The sequence below is a fragment of the Emydura macquarii genome, unplaced genomic scaffold (assembly GCF_026122565.2).
Source record: "Emydura macquarii macquarii isolate MOO-44397 ecotype Brisbane River unplaced genomic scaffold, CSIRO-AGI_Emac_v2 contig_2636, whole genome shotgun sequence".
In the NCBI taxonomy this organism is placed as follows: domain Eukaryota; kingdom Metazoa; phylum Chordata; order Testudines; family Chelidae; genus Emydura; species Emydura macquarii.
Window position 1 is genome coordinate 13,844,493 of NW_027132773.1, and position 16,758 is coordinate 13,861,250.

Genomic DNA, 16,758 nt, shown 5'->3' on the forward strand with positions numbered 1-16,758 from the left:
TACGTTCTTATTTTGGAAAACAATGGCCCAAGTGAGTATGGACTGTCTCTCTTTTTGGGGGGATGTGGCATGTAATTTTGTCTTTTGCAACATGCCCTCAGTTTTGATCAAATTACGTATCCAGGAAAAGAAAACGGTAAAGGAATTTGAATAGGACTTGATTTCAGTGGGAAAGGATTAGGTCGATAATTAATATTTTTCAACTGATATAACAGAATTGATTAACTGCAACATTCTGAAAAAAAACTGGTTATAGTTCATTTGATTTTTTTCACTTTAGAAGTAAATCGGATTTTAAATACTTTGCGAACAGAACAAACATCAATGACATTTTAAAACCACATTTATTTTAAATACAAAATCTGTTGCACTATTACAGAAGTGAGCCTGTATGTGTACCCTTACATGCACAGATAAATTCAGCATCTACAATTAATGAGTAAAATTTCACTTTGCTGTTACCAATACCATTGGGAAATCTTATTAAGAAACACTCTTTGTGCTTTGTAATCAGTATTGTATAGTTCATTTTTTGTTTTTGTTTCCATGAGGAAAATGGACTGTAGAAAGCTTAATGGTGCAAAAGAAGCTTGTACGGCTGACTTCCATTTGTGATTACTTCAAACTGTGCTTTACCTACAGTACATACATAAAAGCTGCAAGGTGTACTATGATCTAATGTAACCCACTGACACAAGCTCTTAAGATAATATCTAGAAGTCTGCAGTAAATAAGTAGAACAGTTCACTATTTCATTTTCACAGCAAAAAATATATATTTAAGTAGATGCTTTAAAATACCATGCACTCCCATTGGCTATAGTACTTCTTACACAGTACAACATAGGCTTTTTTTGTTTTGTTTATTTGTTTGTAACACCTAGAAGCATATAGCATCTACACTTTAAGTGTATTTACAAATTCAACAAATATCTATATATAAAAAGCTTACTTAAAATTAAACTTGATGCAAGTTATGAAAAACCAATTTATTGGCAAATGAAACTGAGCATTCCTTCAACCATAGGTTGTTATAAAATTTCATATTTGGAGGTAAACCATTTGATTGATATAGTGTGTGAAAGAATATTTTTGTAACTGATACCAGTAATCCTTTACCACTAACCCTTGTTAGCAGTTGTCAGATTCCTTGAATTCTGTGGTTCTGAGTAGTAATCTAAACATAGCTTTCATGCTATAGATATTTCAAAAGCTGCCACATGGGTCAAGTAACTCAGAGGAGAATGTGCTGTTGCTGGCATGGTATTTTTTAACATATTTTAGAAGATAGTTTTCGGTTTTGCAGCATTAGTAGAATATCTGAAATCCGCCATGTTTGTATAAATTTGTGTAAGGCCATGAAATCAAGTTGTGCTCTAATTGTCTAAAAGTTATTTTATCAAGGAAAAAGTCATACTGTGCTTTGTGTAATTTAAAAAAAATTAAACCTTGCCTTTTGCAGCACAATGGTTTCATAACATCTCTGCTTTTTACCGAGTTATGTTGTTTGGCAATGATAGTAGTTCACTAATCACAGTTTACTGCACCAACTGACGTAGTAGCACAGTGCATTATGGAATGCATATTCTATAAAGGCACTGAATGTATTTCGCCCTGTGTTTTCTGGAATATTTTCTCTCATTTTAAAATTTCACTTCAGTGACTGTACAAATTCCAAAATGCATTGCAATGCATATTGTTTTATGTCTTAAAATCAATCCAACATATATACGATGTAAAAATAGAACACTGTGGTGCTGTAATACTTGATAGATTAGGAAAGATATAAAGTAATGGGTGCAAAGAGCAGATAACAGGGTCTCAGTAAGCATCAGCAAATGCAAGTGTCATAATTAAATCATTTAGCAATTATATACCGTACATAATGTTCCTAATTGTCTTATAAAAAGACATAAGATAGCTAGACATTAAGTCACCAATTTCACAACAATGTCCACAAAGACATTGAAGTTCTATATAATACTACTATAACACTCTGACAATGAAAACGGAATTCATATCCAGGGATTCAGCTGAGGACTGCATAACAAAGTATCAAACCAGGTTTTAATAGCATACACAGGTTTATCTGTGAAATGTGTCGCATTTTTCATGCATTATACTGTATTTTCAACAGGAAATATTATCAGTTGATGTTATTTTTTTTGTCAGTTCCTTAAAAAAAAAAAAAAAAAGCAAAAATACTCACGTTCTGAGCAAAATTTTTGAGTTGCACACTTTGATTCATACTAACATATCACTTACTGTGTTGTTATAGTGTATAATCGTATTGACCTATATGTTCTCACAGCATAAACATCTTGTAGCTAGGATGTTCCTAGTATGAGAAGGAGGATGCACAAGTGCTTTAAACATAATGGAAAATATTGTAGGAAGGGAATCTAGTTCCTTGATTAAACAAATGAATTCATGGCATTGACAGGAGAAGGAGCCTCAGAACTTTCATTTCCTTCTGCAGGTTCTTTCTCTTTTTTACCACTGTATTGTCCAATAAAGGAGCCATCCTCATTGAACTGACCATTTACACCTTCGCCATAGTCAACTAAACTATCATCACTGTCCTCCTTTTTCACAGTCCTGTCTGAAGGTGTCCGGCTTCCTTTTTTTAGAGGTTTATGGTCCTCTGCGTCACTGGAAAAATACAGGAAATTCAAATAATTAATAGACATATCATAATTTACAAAAGCAAACCAAAACAAACCATGCATGCAGATTTTTAAAAAGCATGTGCACATCTTACAATTCTTTAAACCCTATTACATTTTAGAAACAAATTGATATGATGAATACATGATGTAGAAATGATTTAAATATATAATGTCTTCAGCAGAGAGTGTATTTTTTTCCATCGTGCGTGGTTTTTCAATGATAAGACTTTCTGTTCTTGATTTGGAAGCAAAAGAACTGCAAGCATTAAAAAGGGGGTTTGTAACATTATAAAAGCAAGTTCATTGTTCTTCAAAGAAAAACTTATGCTGTGCCATGAAGTTAGTCTGTTACACTTCTTAATTCTTTGACTTCTCCGATATGAATGAAGAATGAATTTGGTTAAATGAAATATATTGATTCTTTTCACTAGTAAAAAAGAAAAAAAAGTGCTGCATTTCAAATAATTTGTTACATTATGCAGGTAGGCTTGTAATTTTCAACCTTACCTTTCAAGAGACCTATATATTCCATTAAAAGGGTGCAGAAGAAACAAATGAAAATAGCCTAAGAAGAAAAGCAGAGTCCAAATCCTGATAATGATCAGTATTCATTTAATAAGAATTTGAGCTTATAATTGCTAAAACATTCAATAGGTTCAGACACAGAAGCTATTTCGTTTAAGACTGACAGCACAGGGCAGTTTAAGCAAGCTAAAGATCTTAGAAATATTTCAGTCTTTGTTGCAGTTATGGAAGAAATGCTTTACCCTATTTCTTTTATCTTTGCTCACACCATCCTGTGGGTGCATGCACATATAAAAAAAATCTGTTTTCATTACCTAGAAGGTTAGCCTTCCTATTACACTCCTGACTCATATACAATCTACATATGGTAGGGTCTAAATCTAGTGCAACAGACTTTGCTGGGCTGTGTTCAGATTTGGCTTTCTTTTCTATTAAATAGGCTGTAGATCACCTGGAAGCTGAAGACTTCAGCAGTACTTAAAGCAATGACTTCCAGCTAATTAACCAGTGGGATCAACGACAAGTTCAGATACAAATATCTAACTTGTACTGTAAAATACTCAAGCCCATATGTATATAGAATACAGAAGGGGTCAACAAATCTGTTATTTATTTATTTGCAGATTCACAAATTGGGGGAGGGAGGGAATAAACTAATGTAGAATATTAGGAAAAGCTAAACTTACATCTGTGCCATATTAACACAGAATGGTTTGTTAACTTTGAGCGTTGTGATTTAGCTGAACAATTCTTGTTAGTAAATGTTCACATATACTGTTTTCCATTCTTATTTGAAGGGATGTCATCAGATAATAACCAAGAATGTGTTGTACAGCATGCACAAGAGCACACAGATATTGATTCTATTGATTAATATTCTGCTGAAATGCATTTTACTATCATTATAAACCAATAACCCAACTTTGTATCACACAAGCTACTTTTTTTTTTTTACATTATCACCTCCTCTTTAAGCTTCAGAACATCCCAAATGGCTGCACCTTAAGAAAATGTGTCACCTATAAACAGACATATATTCAGGGCCCAAGTATAATTTTTTCAGGCCCAGTACAACTTGTAACACGGGTCTCCTCCCATACACATACCACAGTCCCTCATCCCATACATACAGTCTCATGAGCCATGAATTTTTTCTCCTCACGGTAATGGGGGTTGCAGCCTGGGTCGGGCCCTGGTAAAGTGTACCCTTTTCCTCCCCATGTGGGGGCCCTGCATATATTTACAAATAAATACATAACTGTATATGTTTTTATATATACACATAGACAAAGAGGAGGTGTGACGTATCACATACATGTATTTAAGGATTTAATGTTAGAATAAAGAGGCCAACGGGCAAAGGGGTTTAATTTGTGGCTACCCAGGCATATGTGGCACAAGGATGCAATATCATCATCCATTTCTCTGCCTGCTTTGGTATCGTGAGCAGACAGGGTATTAACAATTAGAAGAATTCTACTCTACAGTTTGAGGAGAGGGACTGCTCACAGAAACAGAGTCGTGCTCACAAAAACAGTGTGGAGGGCTCATAGTACTCCATGCAGGCAAGCGCTTGTGATTACAAACACAACCAGCATCTTGAGTTGTTTCCTGTTGGATCTCTCAGAAGAGATCTTGTTTTGGCAGGGCATTACATTTGTCAGGATGAGGAGAGAATGGTATATTTAGACATCTTATATTTGAATATCCTTTCAACTAGCTAACAATGTGATTTAGCCATTTTCACCAAATGCTACAAATGTATGTTCTAAATCAGCTTAAGATGCAAAACAACACTTTTGAATAGAACTGTATCATGCTGCAATAATACTGTATTAACCGTTTCCATTTCAGTCATGTATCTGAACTCAAGTGACAAATCCACAGCCAGACAGACTGCAGCCATATTAAGCCTTATCTGGCTGGAGCTTCTAGTCAGCCTCATCTCTCCTGGTAATATTGCTATACCTACTGAAACAAACATGTATATATTTTTTAATCTGCTGAGTACACACATGGGGACCATCTCTTTACCCTTCTTGTTTCATTTTCTCATGACATGTAGTTCAAGTTTGTGAATTTGGTTAAAAAGGTTTGTGATAGAACTGCTGCCTAGGAAACATACACATTTACCTCTTTATTTTTAAGGAACCTGTTTTTTCTGAAATACTGTTGTGGAATTTGCAATGGTCTGTATGTAACTGCAGTTAGTAATGAATACTGTATGTATGATTTTCCTGTTTAATTCTTGTTCAGTACTAAAGCATTAACTCCATAGCCACCACTTGCAACATAGCAGGTGCAGAGTGAAAACAGAACCCCCCCCCCCCCCAAAAAAAAACAAAAAAAACAAAAAACCAGTTTCTTGCACCACATTCAAACCTGACAAATTATTAGTTATGTATAGTTGACTGCTCAATGCATTTCTAGTTTGACATTTTGCAAGTTCAAAATGAGAGCCCGCACAATTTTGTTGTATATCTAGTATGAAAATCCCATTCAAGAACAAAGAAAGTATCAGAGGTAATGACTCATGCTTCATGAATGTACCAGCTACCTGTTTCCAAATGTTTAGATAATCTTGGATAAAGTGTAATAAAGCACAAAATGTAATTTAAACTTTTGACATATAGATTACAATGCAAGAAACAGAGTTACAGTTACAAAATACAAAGATATAAATTAAATACATGGTACAGTACTAGCAAAAGAGGTAGCAGTCATTTCACACTAATGTAAAATCAAGCTATTCAGTCAGAAAATATTACATGCTTTTGTGAGGTTCTCAATGAAGCATGCAAACTTGGTTATTGTAATCTGTCTTTAATAGCTATTGAGTCACCATAACAAAAGATATTTTGTGCATATATACATGAGCATTTAATACAGTGACAACACTGAGGTATGGTATGCTGATTATGCTGGGAATTCAGCCTGAATAAAGATTCGGATGAGTAAGAATAGCTGCTAAGATTTACAAATATAGATGCCTGCAGTTAGGCTCTCAAGTATATGTTTAGACATCTAAATAAGTGTTCTGATTTTCAAAGGTGATGAGCAGCCAGTAGTTCCCACATAATCCAGGTGCTCAGCTCCTTTAGAAATCAGGCCACCTTTTTTAGATACTTCAATGTGTATACAGGGTCCTACATTTTCAAAAATGACTAGTGGTTTGGGGTCTCTCAAATTTTGGGCATTTAGCTTGTGAAATATTAAAGCGGTCTGATTTTCAGAAAGAGCTGAGCATGGGTGCTAACTTTCAGCACCTGTTTTTGAAAATCTTGGCCAACATTTACATCATCATGTCAACGGTAATATTTTCAGGATAAAACAAACCATATAACACATGGAACCTTTAAAAATATAATCAAATTGTTATGGCATATGTAACTATTGTGTTTTGTTAATGCTGATAAGCACTGCACAAAAGAGCCTTTAGTTGTTTCAGAAATTCCGTCCAATTTAAAAATGACAAAAAGATGAAAATGTCCTTCTCAAGAACACATAATGTAAATAATTTAAAAGTTTTGTACTGTATAGCATATGATCAATTTAATTCTTACACTGAAACAACAAACTTGTCACCTAGTAAGAATCTTGCTTACCTACAGATCCAAATATTTTGTGACCTGTGCTTCAGTTAGCTTAAAACTTTGCCAAAATCTTTGAATCTTTTTTTGGTTAAAATTTACTCGTTGTGGGATGACAACTGGCAATGATCAACAATGACGGCATTTGTGGCACTGAATTTTATACACCCTGGTACAATATGCAGCAAAGAAAGCTCATGGAGAAACTATTTTTGCTTCCTATTCCACTGTAGCACTTTTTATTTAAAATTCCACGATCACAAAATATTTGGTCTTAACTGAAGAAATTCTGTGTTTAGAATAACACTTGAGCACAGGTAGCTCAATTCATTAATATGGTGTATACAAGTAAATAAGAAATACAAATGTTTCTGATACAATTATAAAATAACAGCACTGACTTCATACAATTATTGTACTTCCTACAAAACAAGACAGGATCTTTTGACTTATAAGTTCCTTTATGTAACTTATATTTATTTTATTTTATTGGGGGGGTGTACAAAATTTATTTATAATCTAAATAATGAAAAAATACTTACACAGTTGGTTGCATTGTGTCTGTGATTTTTCTATATGCTAGTAAGGATGCAGATTCTATTGTCTGTATAATTAAAACAAACAAATAAACAAACAAAACTGCAGATTTACACAAGAGTGTACCTGCATGGAGGTGGACGCTGGTGTGAATGCACAGTTACAGCATATGCAAAAATCAAATCTGGGAATGGGGATTCCCTCCCTTTTTGCACCACAGAAGTACAGTAAGAAGTTCTGCCAAGGTACTGGCAGTGGAAAAAGCCTTCCACTCCTCATTTGGGAGGGGGGAAAGTAAGAATAATGTGATTTTTATCAACCTGGATTATGGTCATGACTTGTGTGCTTAGATGAGCGAGTATAAAATTTTTGGAGGAAGGGAGAGAAAGTGAAGGTGAGGGAGTGAAAAAGGAAGGAAAGAAGGGAAAAGGAGAGATGAAGGGGTAATTGAAGAGAATATGAGAACCCTGATGTTTCGTACAGCGCTTGTATATCTCTGGGGGTGCAAAACAGAGAAGGGACCCTGGTGCTCTGGGGAAAATGTATGAGTTTTCAATGTGTTGCCAAGAAGCATATTACACAAAACAGCTGAATTGTCTCATGAATTCTGAAGTCCAAAGAGCTGTAGAATATCAGCTTTAGAATGTTTAATAATTTACTGCAAAACATATTGCTAAAGCCAGAAATTCTCATGTAGTATTTGTGAGGCTTGCTCTTCTTGTTTATGGAGCTTTATAAAACTATTCCAAAATACACTTATGACAGATCATAAAATCCTTTCTTTGTTTACTAATGTGTTTGTTCACTGACTTATACTTACCTATTGTAATTTTTAATATGAAAATAAATTACAAATTTATTGAAAAAATTTGTAGTGAAAAATTTAAAACCAGTATTTTGAAATGTTTTGCACACACAGTACATATAATTAACACTGAGACAATAACGACCAGGAACAAAATAATAAGTGTGAACATATATGGATTTTGCACTGAGATGAGGTTGCCATCATAGTAAATCCAATGACACGTTTGCTATTTGTTGTGCTAGAACCAAACTTTAAGTTACTAGCTGTTTAATAAAGACTGATACTAATGGATGGCTAGACATTTTTCCCTGTTATCTTATATTAGGAGCCTTTGCTCTTTAACATTGAAAGACATATTTTGGAGACGTGAATTAAATATCTTGCATAAAATAGTAACAATCATATAACAAAACTGATTTATATTTCTTCTTGGTTTCATGAAACAAATAGCAAACTTGCAGCTGATGGTTGAGCTGAGTGAAAAAGTGGGGAGGTGACAATGAAAAGCTTAACTGTAGTGAATTTAAGAATATTTGAAGAAAACCCAGTAGATAGGTGGAGCACATAGAACAGCTTCACAAGTTCATCACAGTTTTTTTAAGGAATTTATTACCCGCAAATCTTCTTTTCTGTGTCTACATATTAGTCATTCCTCCCTAGAGATAGGTACATACAGCAACCGAGTCAGAATGCAGAAGGGGTTTTTGTGCTCTCTATACAGCTCTGCAGCCAATCAATTCCCAGTAGATTCTTCCATAGTCATAGACATGCAAAATAACTCAAAATACCGTTAAGCAACATCCAGTTGGTAACATGCAACTTCTTTCACTTCTTACATAACTATTACATGCAGAGCAATGCTAAATAGACTAGAAGGGTGGGACATTCCAGGCTGATGGATATGAGGATGCAGAAAATGAAGTTTTTAGGGAATAAATTCCTTTTTCTGTGCCCTCAGTTCAACAGCCTGAAATGATTGGGTATAAGAGGTCATATAAATACTTTAGATAGATGACCTCGCTTTAACCCTTACTTGGAAACTCTTCCTCCCATTCTGTTCATGATCCAAAGTCAAGTGGGCCTGAAGTTGAAAGGGATAAGGAACTCCTTTTCTGTACACTAGAAGTGAATAAATCAATCCAGAAGACTGCAGATTTTAGAGATTTTACTACCTTTACTTAATCTCACCAAATAAAACAAATGGTTTTGTCAGGTACGTTTTCTTAGCATCCCAGCAATACCAGAGCTTTTCTGGCAGAAATTTTTTCAGGGGAAAAAATTGGAAGTTTAAGCGTTTGTTCTAAGTCAAGATCAGATGAAACATTTGACAAGTGTCAAGGAACCATTCTTAGAATGATTTCCTCTACATGAAAGTAAAAGATTGGGGAAGTTTACAAGAGATAGCAGACAATTCACTGAACCTCCCACCTGATATTATTGTACTAGGGAAAAAATACTTCTAACAGAGAAGCCAAATGCAATAGTTCAAAAGAAAAGTGACAAAGAAGTTTAAGATTCAAATTAAGACTCCTCAAAGTAAGTGTGTGTGCCCGTGTGTGTGTAAAAGAGGGAACAAAGCAAGGCCCCAACACCAAAACCAATTAGACTATGAAGAGATAATTCTCCACTCGGAATTATTTAAAATATCCCTTAAGCTATAAGGTCTAAAGCTGCACACTTTATCAAGTGCCACTGGAAAGAAATTCAGGATACAAAAGACATCTTCTTAGCTGAAAACCCTGAAACTACAACAGAGGAAAATAATATTGTAAGCCTTAGAATATATCCCTGATGCTGATCATCCTTCAGAATGAAGAAAGATAGCAACACCTTATTTAATAAAACAATGCACTCAGAGTCAACCATTCCCAAGCAATTCTCTCACAGTCCAGGTGTGGATGTCTGGTTCGACCACTCACTTGTAGGTCAAGATGTTGTGGAAAAAAAGCAGAAGAACACTAAGATGTGTATCTGCAGACCTCCCCTGACATGAGCACACTGGCACTTTTATTATTGCATAGGCCTTGTCCTTTATGGTATTCTTGAACATCTTTTACAGAATTGGGATTGGGAGAAATATATGATACAGAAATCTCTGGCTCCAGAGAACAGAGAGAATCAAACAGATGTACTGACTGAAGAAGCTTGGAAGTTTTCTGTTGTCTTGAGTGACGAATGTGCACTTACGACCCTTTCCCACCTGTGAATTAGCAGATTGGCAGATGTGGATAAAATTCCCATTCCCCTTGAATAATGAATATTCTGCCTAGAACAGAAATTTGGCTTCTCCTGCAAGGTAACAGGGTTGACACCTCTTATGTACTTTTGCACTCAAGGGAACATGAGCTCCTTGTAGAGTCTCTGACTTTAGGTCTCTTTACACAATCACTAATTTCTCATACCTCCTGCTTAGTTGCTTGTGTTACTATTAAAACATTTTCTGTTCACAACATAATGGCTAAGCCCAGTATTCTTCCAAGACTCAGAAAAGGCCCAGGGCTTTACTGACTGCTCTTATCTCCAGCATGTTGATATAAAATAGCTTTCTGGAGGAATTCAATTTAATTTCTACTTTGTGATGGTCCAGGAATGCTCCCCATCACAGCAGGCATGCATCCCTGGTCAGTATGTGCAGCTGGGTTTCTTGAAGTGGCAGTCCCTTCATTAGACTGATTTGGCAGGAGAGACGCTTTCTCCAGCTGAAGAGGCTAACCCAGATCATGTGTGCCCTCACACGGAGAAACCACAACTGAAGAAGTCTAAACTGAAAACAGTCCAAGACATCACATCCGTACAGGATACTAAGAAGACTAGAACATGAATGTGACAATGAATCTGCTTCAATCTGACATATGACACCTTTCTGGAAAGCACGAATTTGTGGTAGAACTCTTTGCACCTTGCTTTGAGACTGCTAATGTTTTGAGTATGTGATTGTGCCTTTTTAGAGCCACTTCTGCCATGGCCTTTGAAGACCATGAAATTCATACAGTAGACATCTAAATTATTTTGTTCAGTAGGGCTTGAAATCACAGCTTTGGCTGATAGCTAATGAGATAGAGTTGATAAAATGCTCTCCTTTTTCCTCTGGAATAGAAATGGAATTCAGTATGAAGGGAGGGCAGTTCTACAAATTCTATGCTCTATCCATTAGGACTATCAAAAAGATCCAAATGTCCAGTATCATAATCCAGTCACTGAATATTTCAACATCTTCCACCTGTTTTGATTCCTGGAAGATTGGGAAACAGCCCTATTTTGAGGGATCTGCTGTCTCCCTGAAACCCCAGACTCCCTTATGTAGTTGGCACGAAAGGATCGAGAGAGCCAATACTTTCTCTTTCCCCCCTTAAACCTAGGTGGCGAATGACAGGTAATCTGACATTTGCGAGGCTAGAAAAGTGAAGAGCCAGGAAAGGATCTTCCTTTTTTCAGGCCATGGAGGGAACAGTTACGTTCTGAGAAAACATTAAGGGCCTGGTTCCAAGGAATCTCCAAATAACATGCCTCCTTTGTATGGTAAAGATAACAGCTGACATTTTATACCTAATTCTGAGGACCGGGATGTAACCAGATGGCCCTCCTGGCTACTGTGAGGCAAGCTATGTTTTTAACTGTGAGTCTGAGAGAATCCTCTGCTGCAGTGTGGATGAAATCAGCTGCAGTTCTACACAGATTGTGTGTCCTCAGCATGGCTCTGGATGGGACCACTCCCTTTTTGTCTCTGGCTAGTTCTTCCTCCAGCCAGATCAGTAAGGCTCTCATAGCATAGGTGAATAGATGGACACTCCAAGTTGGGCTGCTGCTAAGTTGAAAGATCTTTTAATCGCTGCTTCAATCTTTTTATCAGTAGGATCTTTGGGCACAGCATCCACATTAACAGGTAAAAAAAGATTTATCATCACCGGTGACCACTGCCTTATTTACTTTGAGTAATGTCCCCCACAAATCTTTATCTGTTGGAAGAGGGTACAACTTACATAGAACTGCTGGGGCTACGTGTTTTGCCTCAGGATTATTCCAAGTTCTACAGACCAGTTTTTGTACTGCTGAATGGATGGGAAGAGCCGTATCCACCTTCTCCTCTTTAGAGAGGATAGGCAATTCTTCCGAAGGTGCTTCAAAATGCTCCTCTCGTTCCTCCACAGAGCAAGAAGAAGACACTTCTCCATCTTCCTGGGGCGACTCATCCTCAATGGCCCTATCAGCCTTGGACTCCTATTTCTTGGAAGCTGCTAGCACTTTTAAACTGTCCACTCTTTCAGAGACCAAGACCTGGGACTTGTAATGGTTTCCCCTGAAGCAGCTGGGCACAACTGCTGAGTGTGGTTCCCTGGAATTCTTGACTTGAGGGGGTCCAGCCTGTGGAGCAGAAGCAAAAATGTGCCTGGCCACAGTAAGCACATCCTTTAAAATGGTAGTAATCTCAGGCGATATCATGGATCTCATTAGTGCACTTTTGTCAGATTCAGAGAAACAAGTAGCAGTAGTAGTAATAGAAAGTCTTACCATCTTGCGATGGGACCTATGGTTGTCCTCGGAATCTGAGCTGTATTCCGGGGCATGGCTGAACTATTGCTGAAAGGGGTAATGCTGTCCTGCCGGAGAATCTAACCCCTCCTCTGGCCCCATTATCCAGTGCTGTGAAACGTGATGTTTAGAGCCATCCCTGGATTTCCACTCATCTGATCTCTTTATCTCATGGCAGAGGGAACAGGAGATGGAACTGACCCTTGAGAGCTCTGAAGATTGCTTATAGCTCTTCTCCCGGAGGAGGGGGCCTCTTCTCTGGTCCTGGAGGGTTCATCTGCTGATCTTCTGCACCAGCTGGATTGCTCAGATCTCACACATGCTGCTTTGGTAAAGTCAGGGTCTGCTTCAGGAGTTTTGGTGACATAGCTACCTTTTCTCTTCCTATCTTGTCCAATTTCTTTATTGTCCACATAGACATGGACCTAAAGTGATGAAAAAATTCGCAACACTCAAATTCTTAGAGAAATTTTTAGGAAAAACCTAAACCACCTTTCCTCAAAGAAGCACTGCACCATGACCAGAGCTGGATGAGGCAAAGTGAAACTGGGAACTAATTGGCCGCACTGATGCTGAGCTGCAGAGAGGGCGCCAAAACATCTTCTGCAATCTGACTGGTTGCTGTAGATGCCCTGTCTCTAAGGAGAAAAAGAGGAAAATCAATCATAGGCTAATGGCTCAGAAATACATTTTAGAGAGGTGTTTTCTGCATGGTAAATTAGATGAGCAACTCCTTTCCTGTGAACAATTATAGAAGTTGCACATGTTATTCTCTATATTCACCACACAATGGGTTGATAATATCTTTCTTAAAATGCACTATAAAACCATTTAACAAAGCTCTAGATGGTTCTGTGGGTTAACACACAAGCCATTTAAATATGGAAACATACATTCAAACCCTGGTACATGTCACACATAAAAAGCAAATCCACTGGTCTCATCCTAAACCTGACTGAATATTTGTCAAAATCACAAAGCCATCACATAATCTGGCACAATTCTGCAAGAATGTCAGTTTCTGCTAAAGAAATGTCCAGGATTGGAAAAGCAGAGGGGTTGTAAATTAGAATTCAGGTACAATGGCTGGGCTGTATAGAGAAGCTAGTATAGTACTTTTTTGTACTATACCTGTTTCCAGCCAATGTTTTCAGTCCCTCACTTTTGTCAGCTAAAATCAACTAAATTAACCCAATAGGCATTGAAAATTAAAAACAAAAACCAAGTTTAAAATGTTTTTGTACTGAATTGACGAATATTATAAGGGAATAGAATGATTGTAATAGCTGCAAGAGTAAACAGAAACTGCTCTTTGGCATTCAGAACAGTGAAAAAAAAATATAGAATTTATTCCAGCCAGATGAGATGCACATTCCTCTACACAAGAAGGTTACAACAGTCCAGTGAGCCCCATTTGAAAGAACAGACTTTCCATGCATTAGAATGGATTACATACACAAATTAAAGTCTTTAAAATGTTATTAACTTAGGAATATACTATAAAGAGTATTTTACCTACAGAAAAATAAATGTAACACTGACCTGTTAAAGAAATAATAAATTCCTTTTCTGTACTAAATCAAAATATATTTAATATAATGTTACAGCTCTCTTTAAAACACACCACATGTAACTATTATGAAAAGACTTCTCTAAAGAACATCTTTTTTGTGCTGCAAGGAGATTCAACTCACATGTTTCTACAAGATTGACAGTCAAAATAACATGCAAGAATGACAGTCATCTCAGTGGCATGATCTGAAAGCAGTTTGTTGTATCTCATGCACTGAATTCCCTAGAGTGGTGTGTTTTTATTAAGTGATATTCCCTCCTCTCTGTCATTTGATTAATCTTTTTGCTATTTCCGGATTGGTACTAGCAGCCATTTTAAAAGAACCTGCTTTCCAATGAGTGGGATACAAGTTACTATTTTCTATGTGTATATGAGAAGCACATTTCCAAGACAAAGTATTTTATACGTGCTGCAGCTCTGAAAGGGTTACAGAACAGGCAAAAGTGCTGCCAAGTATTTGAGCTCTTGAATATATTAAAGATAGGCCTGAGACTAAACTCTGTATGGAAATGCCCTTAACTCTGAGAATTTTACAGCCATGGCCGATCACTACAATATATGATAATATTAGTATAATCCTGCAAATCATAATTCTTGGTCTTTTACATTTTCCCAGCAGTCTAATTAAAGATTATATCTATAATTAATTCTGGAAAACATTAAATACGAAGTAATTTACACCATTACAAAGGGGTTGTAATTTCATTTTCATAAAATAAGTGTCATGTTCTATAAATTATATTTTATTCCTAAATCAAAAAATTAACATGAGTAGGATACATAAGTAATATTATGTGTCAACTGCTTACCTGTATTCACCAAATGTTCCATCATCTTCTTTCATAGGTTGTATTTCTGGATCGGCATGTGCATCTTCCTTTTCCTTCACTACAATATTTGAAATTAGGATTTTTATCATTAAACTTTAGGACTAAATATTTAAGGCCGTGATCCTGCAAACTGACCCATGTGGGTGCATGGAATAAGGATCGGGTAGGATCACTTTGCAAAACAAGGGCCTTAGATTGTTTCCTTTAAATAAAATACATATGTGGTAGTTTTAAAAGATCTTTATTGAAGTACAAAATACATCATTTGGCAGGAGTGAAAGTCCTTTGTTCCAGTCATTTTTGACATTATTTAAAAGGGACACTTTCGGATTAAAATCCTATTTTAAAAATGCATTCTTTCCTAGGTTAACAAAACCTTCGATTATTAAAATTTAAAATAATCAGTTTTATTTATTTATGCTTAGTTCACTCTGCATTTCTGTCATACTAATAAGTGAAAATGATTAGTTCATTTCACTTTTGTTTATAGCCAGTTTCTAGCAAATTTGCTTTCACCTTCATATTCACTGGCACAGTTGCAGGAATGTCTGGGTTACAAGCAATACATAGGGAATGCTTACTTTTCATTAAAATTGTTTCCTTTGGATATTTTTAATTATTGGAAGAATTTTGTTTGTTGTTGTAACTTTCTTTTATTAAAAACTAACCAAAACCAAACCAAAAAATCCCCTATATCTTCTCTTTGAAAGTTAACTGTGTATTTTTTCACAGTATTTTTTTCCTAAAAATAGTATTTTCAATTAAATACATCTTCTTTGTATACTGAGGGCCCAATCTTGGGAGCACTCAGAGATGTAACTAACTTTATGCATGTGACTATTTAATTCATGTAAAGATATGAACATGTATTTGCAGTATTGGGGCCTTTGATAGCAAAGTGACAAAAGCATAGGAATAAGTAAGATAGAAGATAGATATTTATATAGCACATATGCCAGTAAATTGTGGGTACTGACAAGGTGAAATTATATTATACATCCTACAAGTTTATTTTTAAATACTGTTTGTACTTTTTCATTTCTCTTTTGCTAATTATTATTCTAATATATTATCCTAGTATAGCAACTATTCATATATGGTTTAAAGTATCAAATTTTTACACTTTTCTTACTTAGCTGGTACATATTTAGTTTATATTCCATCATTCAAGGTGATGTGAATCATCTTTGGCAGTATTTTCAGATGGTATAATTATGATAATGCATGTCATCTTGAGAAGTTACTTCTGACTCTTATAGTTACATATTGAAATAACTGATTTCTTTTTACCCAAGACGAGCTCAACGTGACATGCTCCAATCAAAACACCCAAAATAGTTAGTAATTGTGTGCTACATAGATTTATCTCCATTTATTTATGGAACTATACTTACTGTAGGTGGAAAACGACATCATAGTGACTATCCAGACTCATCTGTGGCTAAGTAACGCACTGAGTACAATTTATTCTGAAATAGCTTTAGAACAATTGGCACAAATAAAGCTTTCTAACTAGCTCATTTAACAGCAGCAGGAACAGAAACAAGCAATTGCAGTAGGCATGGTCTGTATGGGGGAGAAGGTAAGGAGACCCAATCAAGATTACCCCTCCTACTCTAAAGTCCTCAGACTCAGAACTGTGCAGGTGAGTCCAACTCTCCATGGGCACCAGGCTCCATGCAGCTCCACCACTCCCC

The 16,758-nt window shown here is 36.1% G+C and overlaps 1 protein-coding gene across 2 annotated transcripts in view; it reads right to left on the reverse strand.

The window, feature by feature from the left end:
- Positions 1-325: 325 nt before the first annotated feature.
- The window catches only part of NRCAM (neuronal cell adhesion molecule), a 274,576-nt gene continuing 258,143 nt past the window's right edge, over positions 326-16,758 (reverse strand). For both annotated transcript variants that reach the window (XM_067564201.1, XM_067564202.1), the window contains exons 27-28: positions 15,041-15,119; positions 326-2,651 (exon numbers count right to left, since the gene is read on the reverse strand). In XM_067564201.1, coding sequence (XP_067420302.1) covers positions 2,414-2,651; positions 15,041-15,119 — 317 coding nt within the window. In that variant the 3' untranslated portion in view covers positions 326-2,413. The remainder of the gene's footprint in view (positions 2,652-15,040; positions 15,120-16,758) is intronic.